Source organism: Heptranchias perlo, chromosome 18 (genome assembly GCF_035084215.1).
Source record: "Heptranchias perlo isolate sHepPer1 chromosome 18, sHepPer1.hap1, whole genome shotgun sequence".
NCBI classification, from domain to species: domain Eukaryota; kingdom Metazoa; phylum Chordata; class Chondrichthyes; order Hexanchiformes; family Hexanchidae; genus Heptranchias; species Heptranchias perlo.
The window spans coordinates 56,008,467-56,030,063 of NC_090342.1; the positions used below are offsets into that span (position 1 = coordinate 56,008,467).

General features: G+C 52.2%; 1 protein-coding gene across 1 annotated transcript in view; it reads left to right on the plus strand.

The window, feature by feature from the left end:
- The first annotated feature begins 1,441 nt into the window (after nt 1–1,441).
- The window catches only part of LOC137334880 (differentially expressed in FDCP 6 homolog), a 100,800-nt gene continuing 80,644 nt past the window's right edge, over nt 1,442–21,597 (plus strand). Inside the window, 3 exon segments of the mRNA XM_067999937.1 lie at nt 1,442–1,785; nt 4,938–5,078; nt 21,397–21,579. Coding sequence (XP_067856038.1) covers nt 1,690–1,785; nt 4,938–5,078; nt 21,397–21,579 — 420 coding nt within the window. The 5' untranslated portion in view covers nt 1,442–1,689.

The following is a 21,597-nucleotide window of genomic DNA, read 5'->3' on the forward strand; positions in this document are numbered from 1 at the left end:
GGACATTGCTGCAGGAGTTCCTCAGGGCAGTGTCCGAGGCCCAACCATCTTCAGCTGCTACATCAATGACGTTCCCTCCATCACAAGGTCAGAAATGAGGATGTTCGATGATGATTGCACAGTGACCAGTTCCATTTGCAACCCCTCAAATAATGAAGCAGTCCGAGCCTGCATGCAGCAAGACCTGGACAACATCCAGGCTTGGGCTGATAAGTGGCAAGTAACATTTGCGCCAGACATGTGCCTAGCAATGACCATCTCCAACAAGAGAGTCTAACCACCTCCCCTTGACATTCAACAGCATTACCATCGCCAAATCCCCCACTATCAACATCCTGGGGGTCACCATTGACCAGAAACATAACTGGACCAGCCATATAAATACTGTGGCTACAAGAGCAGGTCAGAGGCTGGGTATTCTGCGGCGAGTGACTCACCTCCTGACTCCCCAAAGCCTTTCCACCATCTACAAGGCACAAGTCAGGAGTGTGATGGAATACTCTCCACTTGCCTGGATGAGTGCAGCTCCAACAACACTCAAGAAGCTCGACACCATCCAGGACAAAGCAGCCCGCTTGATTGGCACCTCATCCACCATCCGAAACATTCACTCCCTTCACCACCGGCGCACCGTGGCTGCAGTGTGTACCATCCACAGGATGCACTGCAGCAACTCGCCAAGGCTTCTTCGACAGCACCTCCCAAACCCGTGACCTCTACCACCTAGAAGGACAAGGGCAGCAGGCACATGGGAACAACACCACCTGCACGTTCCCCTCCAAGTCACACACCATCCCGACTTGGAAATATATCGCCGTTCCTTCATCGTCACTGGGTCAAAATCCTGGAACTCCCTTCCTAACAGCACTGTGGGAGAACCTTCACCACACGGACTGCAGCGGTTCAAGAAGGCGGCTCACCACCACCTTCTCAAGGGCAATTAGGGATGGGCAATAAATGCCGGCCTCGCCAGTGACGCCCACATCCCATGAATGAATAAAAAAAGTAACTTTCCCCATCACACCGGTCAGTCCCTTTACCCATCACACCGGTCAGTTCCTTTACCCACTGTCAGATGAAGATGGCAGTTTGACTCTGTGCTGAAATCTCACCCTGGATAAAATGGGTTCTGTGTTTGAAAATGAAGAAGTTTGGAGACTCAGTGATTGAATGTTGGAGAATTACCCGCCAGCCGCTGAATAAACAACCTTCTCTGTGTGGCTTTGAGTTTGTTTCTATCTGAAACTCTATCAGGGAGGTTTGGAGAGGTGAATGCGACCTGTTTACCAGCCCCTGTGTGACCCACAACTCCTGACTGCGGCCAGAGGACACACTCAGACCACTGGCCGGCCGCTGGCCGCTTCCACTGGCTGCAGATCGAGAGACTTATCAGTAAGTGCGGAAGTTCAGGAGGGAGAGAGAGAGAGAGAGAGAAACCAGAACTAAACAGAACCGGTGGAGCGGGTTGGGCGAGCGGAGGCTGGGTGCGGTGTCCCAGTCCTTGGGTCTGTGCAGTTCCAGGGAGAGGGGGTGAAGCCCCACCCAGCCGAGCAGCACCCCTGCCCCCCCCCCCCCCCCGTCAGTTTCCAGTGAGTGCCTCGCTCTTCGCTCGGTGGATATTCCGTGTTGGGGTTTCTCTCTCTCTCTCTCTCATTCTCTGGCTGAATCTGCGGGAATCTCCTGCAAACCATGGATTTAAAAAATGAGCTTCTCAAATCTATCTGGTATGCGTTCACTGCCCTGGATCTGGAGAAGAGCGGGAAGGTTTCCAAGTCTCAGCTCAAGGTAAAGGCACAGAAAGGAAGGAGGGACAGAGTGTGTGTGTGTGTGTAAAATTATCTGATTTTTTTAAAGTGCTGTTAATTTCTGTTCTCAAACCATCCCAGCTGCCCGCTCTCAGGTGGGTGTAAAAGATCCCAGGGCACTATTGGAGGAAGAGAGGGGAGTTCTCCCTGGTGTCCTGACCTACAGCTCTCCCACCACCTCAGGACATCCCAAAACGTTTTACAGCCAATGATGTACCTTTGAGGTGTGGTCGCTGTTCGAAACACGGCAGCCAATTTGCGCACAGCAAGATTCCACAAACAGCAATGGAACAAATGGCCAGATAATCTGTTTTCGTGATGTTCTTTGAGGGATAAAAATTGACCAGGACACCGGGGAAAATTCCCCTGCTCTTCCTCAAATAGTGGCCGTGGGATCGTTTGCATCCACCTGAGAGGGCTGGTGGGGCCTCAGTTTAACATCTCATCCAAAAGACAGCACAGGCCGGGCTGGACCGGGCCGGGTGGACATTATTGCATCCAATGTTTCAAAAATGATTACAAGGTCACAGGATAAAATCTGGAAGTATTGGTTAGGTGATGCCAAGCTTGGGTTTTGAAAGCCTGTGGATTCCAGTAGGAAGCGTGGACTGAGTGAGGGGAACAGGCCAGAAAATGTCACAGTTCTAATTTAAACTAGTGAGTACAAAGCAACCATTAAAGGGGAAGGGACCAGTCATGAAATAGGCCCATTAAAGGGGAAGGGACCAGTCATGAAATAGGCCCATTAAAGGGGAAGGGACCAGTCATGAAATAGGCCCATTAAAGTGAAAGGGACCAGTCATGAAATAGGCCCATTAAAGTGAAAGGGACCAGTCATGAAATAGGCCCATTAAAGGGGAAGGGACAATCCAATAAATAGGCCCATTAAAGGGGAAGGAACATGCCATTAAATCGGTACATTGATGGAGAATGTAACTGCTGAGGTGACGTAACATCTTTCTATTACATTACTTGCTCTATCTGTTTAATTGCTATGAACCGAGTTCTCTACGTCCTGTTGCACTGACTGCAGTAATCTCCTCTCACTCACTAAACTACCTGCCCCATCAGATCGGTGTCCTACAACAACTCCATATCTCCCAGTACGCAGGGTAACTGATGTCACCACAGTACTGTCTAAACCATTAAAATATCACTCTCATTTACTAGGGATTGTGGGACCGCTGTTTGTTCATAACTAGGAGTTGGAAAATGTCCATGTCAGGGTAACACAGTTGGTCTAAGTTAATGTGGGTGACCTGGGGAAAAAGGTTAAACACCTCACCCCCAGTGAACTGCAGAGAGCAGGGAGTAATGTTGGAGGGAGCGGGGAGTAATGTTGGAGGGAGCGGGGAGTAATGTTGGAGGGAGCGGGGAGTAATGTTGGAGGGAGCGGGGAGTAATGTTGGAGGGAGCGGGGAGTAATGTTGGAGAGAGCGGGGAGTAATGTTGGAGAGGACGGGGAGTAATGTTGGAGAGGGCGGGGAGTAATGAGCTGGAGAGGGCGGGGAGTAATGTTGGAGAGGACGGGGAGTAATGTTGGAGAGGACGGGGAGTAATGAGCTGGAGAGGGCGGGGAGTAATGTTGGAGAGGACGGGGAGTAATGTTGGAGAGGACGGGGAGTAATGAGCTGGAGAGGGCGGGGAGTAATGTTGGAGAGGGCGGGGAGTAATGTTGGAGAGGACGGGGAGTAATGAGCTGGAGAGGGCGGGGAGTAATGTTGGAGAGGGCGGGGAGTAATGTTGGAGAGGGCGGGGAGTAATGAGCTGGAGAGGGCGGGGAGTAATGTTGGAGAGGACGGGGAGTAATGTTGGAGAGGACGGGGAGTAATGAGCTGGAGAGGGCGGGGAGTAATGTTGGAGAGGGCGGGGAGTAATGTTGGAGAGGGCGGGGAGTAAGGTGCTGGAGAGGGCGGGGAGTAACGTTGGAGAGGGCGGGGAGTAACGTTGGAGAGGGCGGGGAGTAACGTTGGAGAGGGCGGGGAGTAACGTTGGAGAGGGCGGGGAGTAACGTTGGAGAGGGCGGGGAGTAACGTTGGAGAGGGCGGGGAGTAACGTTGGAGTGGGCGGGGAGTGATGTTGGAGAGGGCGGGGAGTAACGTTGGAGAGGGCGGGGAGTAACGTTGGAGAGGGCGGGGAGTAACGTTGGAGAGGGCGGGGAGTAACGTTGGAGAGGGCGGGGAGTAACGTTGGAGAGGGCGGGGAGTAACGTTGGAGTGGGCGGGGAGTAATGTTGGAGTGGGCGGTGAGTGATGTTGGAGAGGGCGGGGAGTAAGGTGCTGGAGAGGGCGGGGAGTAACGTTGGAGTGGGCGGGGAGTGATGAGCTGGAGAGGGCGGGGAGTGATGAGCTGGAGAGGGCGGGGAGTAATGGAGAGAGCAGGGAGTAACGTTGGAGAGGGCGGGGAGTAACGTTGGAGAGGGTGGGGAGTAATGGAGAGGGCGGGGAGTAACGTTGGAGAGGGCGGGGAGTAACGTTGGAGAGGGCGGGGAGTAACGTTGGAGAGGGCGGGGAGTAACGTTGGAGAGGGTGGGGAGTAATGGAGAGAGCAGGGAGTAACGTTGGAGAGGGCGGGGAGTAACGTTGGAGAGGGCGGGGAGTAACGTTGGAGAGGGCGGGGAGTAACGTTGGAGAGGGCGGGGAGTGATGAGTTGGAGAGCGCGCAACACGTAAGCATGCACTTACACACACACACTCGCACTCACATTCACACACACACATTCACACACACACATTCACACACACACATTCACACACACACTCGCACTCGCACACACATTCACACACACACATTCACACACACACTCATGCACATTGACACACACTCTCACACTTACACTCACACTAACACTCGCAGTAAAACTCACACTCAGACGCACACATTCACACACATGTTGGCACACACTCACAATTCAGCAGATGTGACTCCAGGAGACTGATCTTTTGCAGTCTCGCTCAGAAGTGTGCTGAGGTCAATGGTTGACGATCACCTGCAGTCCCAGCTGTGACCAGCAACCTCCAAAGAGGCTGCGAGGTTGTCTGTGGTGTCAAGGTGAGTTGAGTGTTTGACGTGCTGTGTTATGTTTTGACCCAGTGACAGAATGTTATTGGACGTTCCCGATGTGTTTTCCAGGTGCTCTCCCACAACCTGTACACGGCGCTGAACATTCCCCACGATGCCACAGCCCTGGAGGACCACTTCCGTGATGACAATGATGGGCCTGTTTCCAGCCATGGCTACATGCCTTATCTCAACAAGTACATCCTGGACAAAGTGAGTCAGCGTTCAGGGTTCTGCTTTATGTGACACAGGATCCCTAGCAGGACCTTACCTTGACCAGGCCAGCTGTCTCACGACTGGGGTCAGAAGGCTTCACACACAAGCAGCAGCACAGGGCACAGTACTGGCACCTGGGTTCACCCATCTTCCAAAATCACCCATTTCTGACTCGGGCACACTGCTGTGGGATCATACTGAGGTCAAGGGCACACAGGAGGGGCAACAACAACTTGCATTTTTATATAGCACTTTTAACGTAGTAAAACGTCCCAAGGTCCTTCACAGGAGCGATTGTCAAACGAAAATGGACAATGAGCCACATAAGGAGATATTAGGACAGGTGGTCAAAGCTCGGTCAAAGAGGTAGGTTTTAAGGAGAGTCTTAAAGGAGGAGAGAGAGAGGCGGAGAGGTTTATGGAGAGAATTCCAGAGCTCAGGGCCTAGGCAGCCACCAATGATGGGACGAAGGGAGTGGGGGATGTACTAGAGGTCAGAATTGGAGGAGCGCAGAGATCTCGGAGGGTTGTAGGGCCGGAGGAGGTTACAGAGATAGGGAGGGGCGAGGCCATGGAGGGATTCGAACACAAGGATGAGAATTTTGTATTTGAGGTGTTGCTGGACCGAGAGCCAATGTAGGTCAGCGAGCACAGGGACAGGTAGGGACCTGAAGACTTTAACATGGCCAATCTCGCCTGCACTGAACTCAAGCTGCTGAGTTCCCACAGTCTCATTGTTCAGTTCTGTCCACACACCCCTTTAATAATCTCTTTCAGTAATTATCCAGCACCTTTCTGACCACTGTAATCAAACAGGACTCGGGCCAAAGGATTCTGCATCCTGATAACCTGATATGGTTCGAACCTCCTTCTAACCTGCCCCTTTTATGTATCAATTGCTTATCTTTCACATCACAGCCCCTCGACTAAGATTTACTAAGATTGTGTCAGCTGTGGCCCAGTGATAGCACTCGCCCCTGTGAGTCAGGTGACTGTAGGTTCAAGTCCCACTCCAGAGACTTGAGCACGTAATCCAGGCTGACACTCCCAGTGCAGTACTGAGGGAGTGCTGCACTGGCAGAGGTGCCGTCTTTCAGATGAGATGTTAAACTGAGGCCCCGTTTGCCCTCACAGGTGGATGTAACAGATCCCATGACACTATTCGAAGAAGAACAAGGGGAGTCTCCCCGGTGTCCTGACCAATATTTATCCCACAACTAATATCACTAAAGCAAATTATCTGGTCATTATCATATTGCTGTTCGTGGGATCTTGCTGTGCACAAATTGGCTGCTGCGTTTCCTACATTACTACACTTCAGAAGTACTTCACTGACTGTGAAGCGCTTTGGGACATCCTGAGGTCAAGAAAGGCGCTATATAAATGCACGCCCTTTTTATCTTTTACTGACCCATCCTCTGTTCATCTGGTCCATTCCTTTCATCAGTTTCAGCCCCTCTCAGCCTGCTGAGTTGGAGAGATGACCGGCTGAGCAGGAGACAGGCACCCCCTCGTGTTAAAGCAGCAGTCGGGCCGCCATGACATCATCGGAGCCCACTCCACATATTTAAAGGGACCCCGCTGGCTTCGGCCAGGCTGCCTGTGACTTAAAACTGCAGTCAGCCAGATCAGGGCGGGAAACAGAGCGGGTAAAGCCTCCCACTCCCCCCCAGCTCCATTTTAACTGCCCCTCCCCCACACATGGTTTCCACTGGGCGGAGGGAGTTAAAATCGACCCTGTAGCGTCTCCAGGAATCTATGAAAACCGGCCAGGAGGTGATTAGAAGTTTGACCTGATTCACCGTCCTGTATTCATATAGACAATTCCCTCTGATTTGTCTCCTGGGTTTACTCCCAGCCGTGTCCCGGGGAGATAGAATTATAGAATCCCACAGCACAAAAGGAGGCCATTCGGCCCATTGTGCCTGTACTGGCTCTTTGAAAGTATGAGTCCTATTCTGCTGCTCCTTCCCCAGAGCCCTGCAACCTTTTCCCTTCAAGTATTTATCCAATTCCATTTTGAAAGCCACGATTGAATCTACTTCCCCCGCCCTTTCAGGCAGCACGTTCCAGATCATAACTATTCGCTGCGTTAAAAAAAGTTCTCTTCATCTCCCCTCTGGTTCTTTTGCCGATCACCTTAAATCTGTGTCCTCTGGTTACCGACCCTTCTGCCACTGGAAACAGTTTCTCCTTATTTACTCTATCAAAACCCTTCATGATTTTGAACACCTCGATCAAATCTCCCCTGAACCTTCTCTCACTAAGGAGAACAACCCCAGCTTCTCCAGTCTCTCCACATGACTGAAGTCCCTCATCCCTGTTACCATTCTAGTAAATCTCCTCTGCACCCTCTCTAAGGCCTCGTCATCCTTCCTAAAGTGCGGTGCCCAGAATCGAACACACTACTCCAGCTGGGGCCGAACCAGTGATTAATCTTTAATTCTTGAAGATTCCTGCACAAGCCGAGAGGGTTGGCCATGTTAGCTGACGTGCTCTGGCCCCAAAGTAGCCAGGGTGCTCTCTCCTCACCCCCTCCCACCCACCCCCCAACTACATGAGAAAAAGATTTAAGAGCCCGACATCATGTCCTCCCTCCCCGCCCCCCCACTACCCGGCTGAGGTTTTCTAATGATGTCCACATTGAGTCTGGCTGTTGTACCGGGGGGGGCGGGGGTTGCTGGTGTAAAATTATCACCAGGGGCCTACGACAAGAAAGGAAACAGTTGCAGTTTGGGCTCCTCTGTCGGCACGGCAGGTTCCCGAGGCAAACATGTTACTTTTTATTGGTGACAGACTGTTCAAGGCCGAATGTGAACAGTTGCTGAGTCTGGAGGGGCCAGCACTCCCTCTGACCAGGCCTGTGCTCTGAGACTCCTCTCCCTCCCTCTGTCCACACACTGTCTGTAACTTTTTCGTTTCCCTTTGTTGAGTGTACACTTAATCCCAGGGTGATGGTAATGTGACAGCTCGGATAGCGGACTGGCCCCTCATGTCTCCATGGATACATTTATCTGAACGTGGCCTTGAATTGTCACAAACGACAAAGGCCATTCTCTGTAGGCCCTGGCTGTTTCTTTTAAAAATGATTTCTTAAAGGGATTGGACACCTTTCGCCCTGGGAGTCCTCAACACTGACTCTGGACCACATGAAATCTCATGGCATCAGGTCAAACATGGGCAAGGAAACCTCCTGCTGATTACCACCTACCGCCCTCCCTCAGCTGATGAATCAGTCCTCCTCCATGTTGAACACCACTTGGAGGAAGCACTGAGGGTAGCAAGGGCACAGAATGTACTCTGGGTGGGGGACTTCAATGTCCATCACCAAGAGTGGCTCGGTAGCACCACTACTGACCGAGCTGGCCGAGTCCTGAAGGACATAGCTGCTAGATTGGGCCTGCGGCAGGTGGTGAGCGAACCAACATGAGGGAAAAACTTACTTGACCTCATCCTCACCAATCTACCTGTCGCAAATGCATCTGTCCATGACAGTATTGGTAGGAGTGACCACCGCACAGTCCTCGTGGAGATGAAGTCCCGTCTTCGCACTGAGGACACCACCCAACATGTTGTGTGGCACTACCACCGTGCTAAATGGGATAGATTCAGAACAGATCTAGCAGCTCAAAACTGGGCATCCATGAGGCGCTGTGGGCCATCAGCAGCAGCAGAATTGTATTCCAGCGCAATCTGTAACCTCATGGCCTGGCATATTCCTCACTCTACCATTACCAACAAGCCAGGGGATCAACCCTGGTTCAATGAGGAGTGTAGAAGAGCATGCCAGGAGCAGCATCAGGAGTACCGAAAAATGAGGTGCCAACCTGGTGAAGCTACAACTCAGGACTACATGCATGCTAAACAGTGGAAGCAACATGCTATAGACAGAGCTAAGCGATTCCACAACCAACGGATCAGATCAAAGCTCTGCAGTCCTGCCACATCCAGTCGTGAATGGTGGTGGACAATTAAACAACTAACGGGAGGAGGAGGCTCTGTAAACATCCCCATCCACAATGATGGCAGAGTCCAGCACGTGAGTGCAAAAGACAAGGCTGAAGCGTTTGCAACCATCTTCAGCCAGAAGTGCCAAGTGGATGATCCATCTCTGCCTCCTCCCGATATCCCCACCAACACAGAAGCCAGTCTTCAGCCAATCCGATTCACTCCACGTGATATCAAGAAACGGCTGAGTGCACTGGATACAGCAAAGGCTATGGGCCCCGACAACATCCCGGCTGTAGTACTGAAGACTTGTGCTCCAGAACTAGCTGCGCCTCTCGCCAAGCTGTTCCAGTACAGTTACAACACTGGCATCTACCCGACATTGTGGAAAATTGCCCAGGTATGTCCTGTCCACAAAAAGCAGGACAAATCCAATCTGGCCAATTACCGCCCCATCAGTCTACTGTAAATCATCAGCAAAGTGATTGAAGGTGTCGTCGACAGTGCTATCAAGCGGCACTTACTCACCAATAACCTGCTCACCGATGCTCAGTTTGGGTTCCGCCAGGACCACTCGGCTCCAGACCTCATTACAGCCTTGGTCCAAACATGGACAAAAGAGCTGAATTCCAGAGGTGAGGTGAGAGTGACTGCCCTTGACATCAAGGCAGCATTTGACCTAGTGTGGCACCAAGGAGCCCTAGTAAAATTGAAGTCAATGGGAATCGGTGGGAAAACTCTCCAGTGGCTGAAGTCATACCTAGCACAAAGGAAGATGGTAGTGGTTGTTGGAGGCCAATCATCTCAGCCCCAGGACATTGCTGCAGGAGTTCCTCAGGGCAGTGTCCTAGGCCCAACCATCTTCAGCTGCTTCATCAATGACCTTCCCTCCATCATAAGGTCAGAAATGGGGATGTTCGCTGATGATTGCACAGTGTTCAGTTCCATTCGTAACCCCTCAGATAATGAAGCAGTCCGAGCCCGCATGCAGCAAGACCTGGACAACATCCAGGCTTGGGCTCATAAGTGGCAAGTAACATTCGCACCAGACAAGTGCCAGGCAATGACCATCTCCAACAAGAGAAAGTCTAACCACCTCCCCTTGACATTCAACGGCATTACCATCGCCGAATCCCCCACCATCAACATCCTGGGGGTCACCATTGACCAGAAACATAACTGGACCAGCCATATAAATACTGTGGCTACAAGAGCAGGTCAGAGGCTGGGTATTCTGTGGCGAGTGACTCACCTCCTGACTCTCCAAAGCCTTTCCACCATCTACAAGGCACAAGTCAGGAGTGTGATGGAATACTCTCCACTTGCCTGGATGATTGCAGCTCCAACAACACTTAAGAAGCTCGACACCATCCATGACAAAGAAGCCCGCTTGATTGGCACCCCATCCACCACCCTAAACATTCACTCCCTTCATCACCGGCGCACAATGGCTGCAGTGTGCACCATCCACAGGATGCACTGCAGCAACTCGCCAAGGCTTCTTCATCAGCACCTCCCAAACCCGCGACCTCTACCACCTAGAAGGACAAGGGCAGCAGGTACATGGGAACAACACCACCTGCACGTTCCCCTCCAAGTCACACACCATCCCGACTTGGAAATATATCGCCGTTCCTTCATCGTCGCTGGGTCAAAATCCTGGAGCTCCCTTCCTAACAGCACTGTGGGAGAACCTTCACCACACGGACTGCAGCGGTTCAAGAAGGCGGCTCCCCACCACCTTCTCGAGGGCGATTAGGGATGGGCAATAAATGCCGGCCTCGCCAGCGACGCCCACATCCCATGAACAAATAAAAATTGAAACTTGCTGTGTTGGTGCCTCACTGCTCATGTCTGACACTATGGGGTGTCATACACAGGTGTATCTGCATGCTGTACCGCCATAAACACCAGGAAATTGCATGGACGTCAACATGTCGGGGCCTCATTTTAATATAATTAACAGCAAACTGGTGGGTGTTCCTGGAACATACCAAAACCCCACCGGAAAATTGGACTGGAGCTAAATGGGCAGAAATTTGGCAAAATGGGTTTCTTCCCATCTTGCCAATCAGTTCCTCCTCCTTATTGCCTGTTAGTTTGCTCTAACTGACTGTAAAATCTACTTTAGTGTCTTTGGGGAGGGGCGGGGAGAGTGGAATTGGTTGGAAGAAGAAATAATAAACATGACTGGAGAAAGTTGGGATATTCTGTAGCAATATTCATTCTCCCTTTAAGGCACGTTTCCTTGGTTTGTGCCTGGGGAAATGGAACAATCTTCCCTCCTGAGAGGTGCTCGCGCCCAGAGCCAGGGAGAGGCGATGTCAGCTCTACACTCCAGGCCTTCACTGTGGCGGGAAGGCTATTAGTTTTTACAATTACATTTTCTGTTTGAGAAAGACTTGCCTTTTACGCAGGGCATCCCAAACACTAAAGTTCCAATGAATGGTAGTCAGTGCTGTAATGTAGGAGCCAATTTGTGCACAATAAGATCCCACAAACAGCAATGTGATGATGACCACATAATGGCCCCTATATTAGAGTGGGATGGGATGGCAGCGGGGTGATTGGGAGCGTGGGTAACCCGCCCAATAAAAAATGTCCGTTTTCCACGCGATCGCGGGTCAATTTACGCCACTTAACGTGGCTTCCGGGTTTGCCGTCGGAAAGCTGCGCAGCGGGCGGACTGCGCACCCGCATCACAGGCTGTCAGCTGGAGGAGCTCTATTTAAAGGGGCAGTCCTCCAATGGCTGCCCCTGGAGCAAACACCCACACAGCACGATGGAGCAGCCCAGGGGAAAGGCTGCTCCTCGATTCAGTGATGCCTCACTCCAGGTGCTACTGGATGGGGTGAGGAGGAGGAGGGATGTGTTCTACCCGGCGATCGGGAGGAAGTGGCCCGTCTCTGCCACCAAGAAGGTCTGGCTCGAGGTGACAGAGGAGGTCACCAGCAGCAGCAACATCTCCCACACCTGGATCCAGTGCAGGAAGCGCTTCAATGACCTAACCAGGTCAGTCAAAGTGAGTACACTTACTCATTCTCCTACACTCCATCTTCCACATCACCGCCCCCACCCCCCAACTCATTCTGCACTGCCAACACTACTCTATCACATCACTCCTCACACCCACTCAAAGCTCATCCTCAACTTACCTGCACTTCCTCAGCACTTCCTCACCTCCCCATTACTCACCCCACCACTGCCACTCACCCAATCCTCATACAATGTCATGTCCCTGTCTCATACTCACCCTCTGATGCATCTCTTTCACGGTCAGCCTCACCCAAACCAATGCATTCATCGGTTGGCCACGTCACCATCACTCACTCACATGTCTGTACTTTCTCCCCTTATAGGAGAAGAGAGCCCAGAATGCACGGGAGAGGGCGAGGACCGGAGGGGGGGCCGAAATAGATCGTCGTCCTCACAGACGCAGAGCAGGAGGCGCTGGAGCTGAGCCTCACCCTCGAGTGCCCGTCCATCGGGGACGCCGAGACTGGCACCCGACAAACGTCTGGTGACAGAACTTTAACATTCAGCACTCACAATATGAATTGATGTTAACATGCCTTGCCATCTTCAGCACCTCAGTATGCTCATCACAAAATGACACATCTATCATCATGCTTAATATTGCCTTCTGTTCTCTTACAGGGCCTTCAGCGACCGCTGTGACGGCAGAGGGCGATTCCTCAGAGGACCTGCCAGCCTCTGAGGGGGCACCGTCACATCTGAGCGAGTCATCCACCAGCGCAGATACACACACCTCGGTGGGTCCCAGTCCGCACCTGGTGAGTTACCACACATGTGAGCACGAGCAGACACTGGTGGCAGGGGCAGCTGTGGAGAGTCCATGTCGGTGGCCGCACTCCTCTCCAGGCTCTGCTCAGCTGGACACAGATACTGAACCCTGGGGGCCATCCTTTAAAAGGAGAATGATCGAGGGGCAGCAGCAAATTTGCGAGGTGCTGGAACAGGTGCCACAATAGCACAGAGGATGGAGGAGTCCAACTCCTGCATGAGTGGAATGGTGGCACAGGTACAGGAGGGAATCTCTGAGATACTGTCACAGGGATGTGAGAGCATCTCTGAGATACTGTCACAGGGATGTGAGGGCATCTCTGAGATACTGTCACAGGGACGTGAGGGCATCTCTGAGATAGTGTTGCGGGTAAGTGCGGGAATGTCTGCGATGGAGGGAAGGCTAGCCTCCATGGAGCTTCAAGCAGGGCTCACCAATGAGGCCATTCAGGCCCTGACAACGGCCGTTCGGACTCAGGGTGAACAACATTCTGCCAACTTAAACAGGCAGGCAGAAACACTAGCACTGGCCTTACAAGGCTTCACTCCACCAAACTGTTGTCCAGCAGAGTGGTAGGAGTGATGTGGGTCTGGCCCAGGGAAGGGATGATGGTGAAAGGGGACATGGAAGTGGGGACGCCACTCAAAGCGCCCCCATGTCTCACCCGTTGCCCCCCCTCTCAACCAGTACCCGCAATGCTGCCTCCTCTCCAGGTGGCCGAGTCTGCCCCTGCACAGGTGCAGGTGGAGCAGTCTTTGGAGGGGCCCTCACGGGCACCGAAACCCAGAGGGTGTCGGCCCAAAGCATCTAATCAGTCAGGGCATGAACAAGAGCAACCTGCCACTACCTCTGCTGCAGCCACGGGTGAAGCACCGCGTAGAAGTAGTTGTAAGTGAAAGGCGAAGGTTTGTGAGCACGAAGGGTGAGCACAAGAGGATGTCGATCATGTTTTTTATTTATATTTGCTTTTTGTTAAACTCACATTAAATATTAGGATTGTCACCACTACTGCTATCTCTTGGCCATTCTTGTCTAGCTTTTCTAATAAGGCCCTTTCATGAGGTTCACCATGAACGGCGACACTTGATGCCACCCATTGGGTCACTCTACAGTGGGTGTATGTGTAGTTGTAGGACTGTTTTGTGCAGGGAGGGACGGGCGGCCTGGTGTGGTCGCTGCTCTATCCAAGTGGTGTGAGGACTGGACTCTTCACACTTTCTGATGTTAGGAGAACCGTTCACATATCAGTGACTCCCTGGCCAGGTGAGCCGCTGTTCTGCCCATGGGTTGCTCCTCCTCCTCCTCCTCCTCCTCAATGTGGGTGGGAGATGTGGATGGGGCCTCCTCAAGTGGCACCCTTCTCTGTTGTGCCACACAGACGACTATAATGCGTCCCACTTTGTCTGGTGCGTATTGAAGCGCTCCCCCAGAATGATCAAGGCACCTAAATTGCATCTTGAGCAGCCCTATAACATGCTCAACTGTAGACCTGGTGGTGATGTGACTGTCATTATATCGATGCTGTTGCTCGGTGATGGGGTTCCTCAGAGGTGTCATGAGCAACGTGTGCAGGGGATATCCCTTGTCCCCGAGGAGCCAGCCCTTACGGGTGTTTGGTGTGTGGAAGAGGGGTGGGATGTTGGATTCCCGGAGGATGAAGGAATTGTGGCAGCTGCCAGGGAATCTGGCGCACACGTGAAGGAATCTCTTGCTGTGGTCACAGATGAGCTGAGTGTTGATGGAGTGATAGCCCTTCCTGTTGATGAACAGTCCTGGCTCGTGTGGAGGTGCTCGTATTGCTATATGGCTGCAATCGATTACACCCTGCACCCGTGGGAAGCCAGACACAGCGTGGAATCCCACTGCCCTCTCCGTCTGGCTGAGGTCGTCCATGGGGAAGTTGATATAGTGCGAGGCCCTGTGAAACAAGCCGTCGGTGACCTGCCTTATGCACTTGTGTGTAGACGACTGAGAGACCCCGGCGATGTCCCCGGGGGCACCCTGGAATGATCCGGAGGTGAAGAAGTTGAGGGCAGTGGTGACTTTGACACCGACAGGTAAGGAGATGCTGCTCGGCCCAGCCGGGAGCAGCTCGGCATGAAGGAGGCTGCAGATGTCTGCGACTACCTGGCGACTGACTCTGAGCCTCCGTATGCACTGCTCCTCAGAGAGGTCCAGGAAGCTGAGCCTCGGTCTGTAGACCCTGTGGCGAGGGTAGTGCCTCCTGCGACATCGCTCCCTCTGTTGTTGCCCTCCGTGCTCTTGTGCAGGTGCCTGTGGTGCAGCACTGTGTTGTGGAGCTCCACGTGGCGGAGGTGGACACCGTGCCTGGCGAGGCTGGTGATGTTGCTCGTCCTCGGATGAAGTGGTGAATGCAGCCATGGGGTCCCCCCATCCTGACGGTGTGAGTTTGAGGGGGTCCGCAAAGTAGTTAAATATATTTGAACAGAAGAGTTTTGGGCGGAAAGTAAGAATTTTGAGTGAAAACACAAAGATCTCGCAGCCAAAACTTTATCTGAAATAACAGAGTTCCCTGCTGCAATAAATGACCTTTTCTCCCCATCTGTCAAATAATCCTTTGCATCTCCCACTGGCTGCTGGCTGAAACACGTCTGTTGCAACAGGGAGTGTTTCCCACAGCACGGGAAACAGGCTGAGGATCCTTCAAAATCGCCGCCTCCCAAAATGTGGAGAATATTAAGTAGTTCAACTAGTAAAACTATCTCAACAATTGTGTAAATGATTATCCCGCCGGCTTTAATTGCCGATGGGACTTCCATATTCAGGCGGCGCCCACCCAGACGCATCAATGGGGAACCTGGAAGTCTCCGTGTTAGAGCCGGGCTCTGAACCTGAACGGGATTGCCCTGATTTTCGGAGTCCCCCCCTCCGTGCCCCAACGCACCCGCAATTTTCCAGGTAAATCGAGCCCAACGTGTTTTAGTGATGATGGGTTGGGGGATAAATATTGACCAGGGCGACGGGGAGAAATCCCCGGCTCTTATTCGAATAGTGCCCTGAAATCATTTACACCAAACTGAGAGGGCAGATGGGGCCTTGGTTTAACGTCTCATCTGAAAGACGGCAGTGCAGCACTCCCTCAGTTCTGCTCTGCAGTGTCAGCCGAGATTTTGTGCTCGATTCTCTGGAGTGGGGCTTAAACCCACGACCTTCTGACTCAGAGGGGAGAGAGCTACCCACCGGGCCAAGGCCGACACTTTCACATCCGTTCATGGTTACGTGGCCTTGGGCACTGTGAGTAGTTTGTGACGATATAGCTCGTATTGGAGTGGGGCGAGCTGGATCTCACAGCCCGTGCGGTCTTGATGGGTGCAGGATTGTGGAATACTCTCCGGTCCCGGAGGCCGATGTACGATATATCAGGCAAATCCGAAATATTTACCCTGCAGGATCAGTGCCCCAGGAATGACTGACCGGAGTGAGGGAGGTCGTCACCTGAGTGGGCTGTGAGATTGTCTCCCTCAGGGCTTCTCTCTTCCCCGGTCCCCTGGAAGTGCAGACAAATCGGCCCCTTGCCCCCCTGAGTTGCTGTTCTTGGGCTGCTCAACCATGGAAACCATCACACCACCCTCTGGGAGATCTGCCTTTGGACAGACGGTGAATGGCACTTAACAGACATGACCTTGTGTTTACTCATTATCTGGTGCTGGAAGGTGAATTCTGACGTTACAATGGAAGGAGCAGAGGGATAAGACTGTCGAGTGTGACATACCCCAAATAAAGGAGATTTATTTATTTATGGGCTGTAGTCCATCGCTGGACTGTCCATGACAAACTGTAGAGGAGGCAATGATCGTCTGTATCCGGAGACTGAGCTCTCTCAAAAGTAGGCCACGGGCTTCTTCGAGTATATGTTTCACTTTTACTAATTCATTCAGTCAGCGCATGTGGCCCCATCTGTATCTTGTTCCCCCCCCCCGCCCCCGGTCTGTATCTTGTCTCCCCACCCCCCACCCCCGTCTGTATCTTGTTTCCCCCCCGTCTGTATCTTGTCTCCCCCCCGTTTGTGTCTTGTCTCCCCCCGTCTGTATCTTGTCTCCCCCCATCTGTATCTTATCTCCCCCCGCCGTCTGTGTCTTGTCTCCCCCCCCCCCGTCTGTATCTTGTCTCCCCCCCCCGTCTGTATCTTATCTCCCCCCCCGTCTGTGTCTTGTCTCCCCCCCAGTCTGTATCTTGTCTCCCCCCCCCTGTCTGTATCTTGTCTCCCCCCCCCGTCTGTGTCTTGTCTCCCACCCCTGTCTGTATCCTGTGCCCACCCATCTATACCTTGTGTTTCCCCACTCTGGTCTGTATATGTAATGATTGAGAGGGGGAGGAGGGGAGAGGGGAGGCTGTGAAGGCCGTTTGATAATTGGTAAATGCCCAAACTAGAAAGCAGTGAAAACTGATGGAGATATTTAAAAGAGCATTTAAAGAGTGAATGGCACTGATAATTTCACAGTGACGTCATTGAACCAGAGAATGCTGGAAACATTCAGCAGGCTGTCCGACACCCATGAAGAGAATGGACAGGCCAATACCATGGGCACAGTCCTTCCCCACCTCCGCCAGTGCTGTGTTTCAACCTCCATCTCAACTCATCAGGCCCTCTCTCCTCTGAGTTCACTGCCCTCCTTTCCTCCCTGAACCCCTCCCTCCATATGAATTCTCCTACCCATATTCACGGCCACCCCCTGACAATTTCCATCTCATGTGACCTCTCCACTCCCTCCATCTCAATCACAGATAAGGCCATCTCTGATCACTTCCTTCTATCCCTCTCCACCCACATCCCCCTTCCAACCCGCACATCCTTCTGTGTCCACCCCTGGAAAAAATTCTTCCCCCAAGTCACCTACAATGGCACTTTTAAATTCCAAACTGTCCAGCTTTTGACCCTCCATTCACCGTGACATTTCTGCAGCTACCGATCTGCTACGGCCGTGCCTTCAGCTGCCTAAAACTCTGGAATTCCCTCCCTAAACTTCTCCGCCTCTTTACCTCTCTCTCCTCCTTAAAGACGCTTCTTAAAACCTACCTCTTTGACCACCTGTCCTATTATCTGTTTATGTGGCTCGGTGTCAAATTTTGTTTGATAATCGCTCCTGAGAAGCAACTTAGGCCGTTTTACTACGTTAAAGACACTGTATAAATACATGTTGTTGTTGTTCCGACTTAGAGTGAGAGGGACCAGGCATGGTCTCACCCTCACCTCCACCTTTGATGCCTTTGTCCCCATTAAAACCATTACTCTCCCTCACCCTGGTCGTTCCCCTTGTACGGCCCTTATCTCCGCTCCCTTAAGTCCAAGGGACGCAGACTTGAAAGCTTGTGGCATTTACTGCCAGAGCTGGCTGGATCACATAAAGTACTGACTGGACCACATAAATCGGACCGTGCTCTCCTCTCCCAAAACTGCTCACTATTCCAGGATCATCCTGGAATGCAAAGATAACCCCCAGCTTCTCTTCACTACAAACCATCTTCTTAAACCCCTCCCCCTGCCCCCTCCATCCTCACCTCCAACAACAAGTGTGAAGAGCTCATGGACTTCTTTGTTACTAAGATTGAGACCATCCGTTCAGCTGCCTCTGCTGCTTCCCCACCGAGCCAAACTTCCCCTACGGTTCCCCCTGCCCTAGCCCTGAACTTGCATCTTTCTCTAGTTTCTCTCCTATCTCCCCTCATGCCCTCTCCAAGCTCATCTTGTTCATGAGACCCACCTCCTGCTCTCTCGACCCTATTCCTACCAAACTTCTGGCCACCCAACTTCCTTCCCCGGCCCCCATGTTAGCTGATATTGTTAACGGTTCCTTCTCCTCAGGTACTGTCCTCCCCTTCAAATTTGCCATCATCACCCCCCCACCCTCAAAAAACCCACCCTTGACCCCTCTGTATTTGCAAGCTACCGCCCCATCTCCAACCTCCCTTTCCTCTCCAAAGTCCTTGAATGTTTTGTCGCCTCCCAAATCCATGCCCATCTTTCTCACAACTCCATGTTTGAATCCCCCCAATCATGTTTCCGCCCCTGCCACAGTACTGAAACGGCCCTTATCAAAGTCACAATTTACATCCTCTGTGACTGTGACGATGGTAAACTATCCCTCCTCATCCTTCTCCACCTGTCTGCAGCCTTTGACACGGTTGACCACACCATCCTCCTCCAACGTCTCTGCTCACATCACTCAGCAGAGTGGGACTGCTCTCGGCCGGTTCCATTCCTATCTATCAAGTCGTAGCCAGAGAATCACCTGCAATGGCTTCTCTTCCCACTCCTGCACCGTTACCTCTGGAGTCCCCCTAGGATCTATCCTTGTCCCCCTCATTTCTCATCTACACACTGCCCCATGGCGACATCATCTGAAAACACATGTCTACTGACGACACCCTGCTCTATCTCACCACCAACGCTCTTGACCCTTCCACTGCCTGTGATTTGTCACACTGCTTATCTGATACCCAGTATTGGATGAGTAGACATTTTCTCCAACTAAATATTGGGAAGACCGAAGCCATTGTCTTGGGTCCCCGCCACAAACTTTGTTCCCTAGCCATTGACTCCATCCCTCTCCCTGGCCACTGTCTGAGGCTGAACCAGACCGTTCGCAACCCTGGCATCCTATTTGACCCTGAGATGAGCTTCTGACTCCATATCCCCTCCATCACCAAGACTACCTACTTCCACCTTTGTAATATCGGCCATCTCCGTCCCTGTATCAGCTCATCTGTTGCTCAAACCCTCATCCATGCTATTTTTACCTCCAGACTTGACTATTCCAATGCTCTCCTGGCCGGCCTCCCATCTTCTATAAACTTCAACTCATCCAAAGCTCTGCTGCCCATGTCCTAACTCGCCCCAAGTCCCGTTCACCCATCACCCCTGTGCTCGCTGACCTACATTGGCTCCTGGTCTGGCAATGCCATGAATTTAAAATTCTGATCCTTGTTTTCAAATCCCTCTATGGCCTCGCCCCCCCCCGACCCTACCTCTGTAACCTCTTCCAGCCCTACAACCCTCCGCGATCTCTGCATTCCTCCAATTCTGGCCTCTTGTGCATGTCCCACTCCCTTTGTTCCACCATTGGCGGCCGTGCCTTCAGCTGCCTAGGCCCTAATTTCTGGAATTCCCTCCTTAAACCTCTCTGTCTCTCCACCTCTCTCTCCTCCTTTAAGATGCTTTTTAAAACCTACCTCTTTGACCAAGCTTCCTGTCCTAATATCTGTTTATGCTGCTCGGTATCAAATTTTGTTTAATAATCACTGCTGTGAAGAGCCTTTGAACGTTTTACTACATAAAGGCGCTATATAAATATAAGTTGTTGTTGTTGTTGTTGTTGTTGTTCCGACATAGGGCCCCCACCCACAGTGCCGAGAGAGTGGGAGGGACAGCCATGGTCTGAAGGTGCTGCAGTCATGGGTGGTCTGCTAGGTCCGACTTTGGGGCTGGAGGATGAGGGGGAGCGGCCAAGAAGACAGGAAAGAGGATGAGATACTGGGCCCGGAGTCTGCGTCGGGCCTGTTTGGAATGGTGTGGGAGGTCAAAGGCCGTGAGATCAAAGTGGGATTGGGAAAGGGAAGGGGGTTTTAGATGTTGAGCCACAAGGAGGTCAGGATCCCACCTGCCCTGTTTGGCAAAGTGGTTACCAACAAGAGTAACAACAACTTGCATTTATTTGTAGTAAAACTTCCCAAGCCGCTTCACAGGAGCAAAATTAGAGAAAAATTGACTCCGAGCCAGAGAAGGGCACATTCGGACAGGTGACCAAAACCTTAGTCAAAAAGGTAGGTTTTAAGGATGGTCTTAAAGGAGGAGAGCGAGGTAGAGAGGCGGAGAGGTTAGGGAGGGAATGCCAGAGTTTAGGGCCTAGACGGCTGAAGGGAATGGCGGATACACAAAACCAGTCTGTGTTTGGGCTCTCCGCTGCAGAGGGGAGAGCAGTGGATGCAGTGTACTCGGTGAGAGGAGATACACGTGAATTGGAGAGTGTTGGGCCCTGGGCAATAATGGGGGGTGGGAAGGGGAGAGTTGGGTGAAGCAATGTTGTGCTGTGGTTAATTGGGGAAGGGAAAGGGGAGTTGGAACTCAGCGTGATGGAAGAATGAAAGGGATCCGGGGGGAATGGTCTCTCCGGAAAGTGGAGAGGGGAGGGGAGGAGTATCTGTGCTTGGTGGTGGGGTCACACTGGAGGTGGTGGAAACGGCAGATAATGGTTTGGTGGAGGCGGAGCTTTCTGGTATTGAGGGTGAGGAGGGGAGGACAAGGGGACCCTGCTGTTGTGAGAGGAAGGGTCAGAGTGTTGGAACAAGGAATGGAATAGGCAGGACGAAGGACGAGTCAGCTACAGCTGAGAGGAGAGGAGGACCTATCAGAGGGTGGGTGCCGAGGGTGGTTTTCACTTGCGTTCATGTATGTGATCGTTCGGTACCCGTTACTGGGCGGAGCTTTCAGAAGGACGGTTGTCATCAGTGCCCTGATCTTTCTCCTCCCCTAATTTTAGATGTCGATTGAATGAAAAGCTTTGACCGTCTGACCCTCCCATTAAGACAACCCTTTTCATTCCAGGTGCAAGATGGTGGTTTTGTTAAAGAAACGTTTAATGACCTTTGCTGGACGTTGACGGCGAAGAAGAACTACAAACCCTCAAATGGGCAGGGCCTGATCTCAGAGAGAGACGCCTTCAGGCTCTGGTGTCTCTTCATCTACCTGTCAGAGGAGAAGTATCCCCTGGTCATGGTCCAGGAGGAGGTGAGGGGCTGCTGCTTT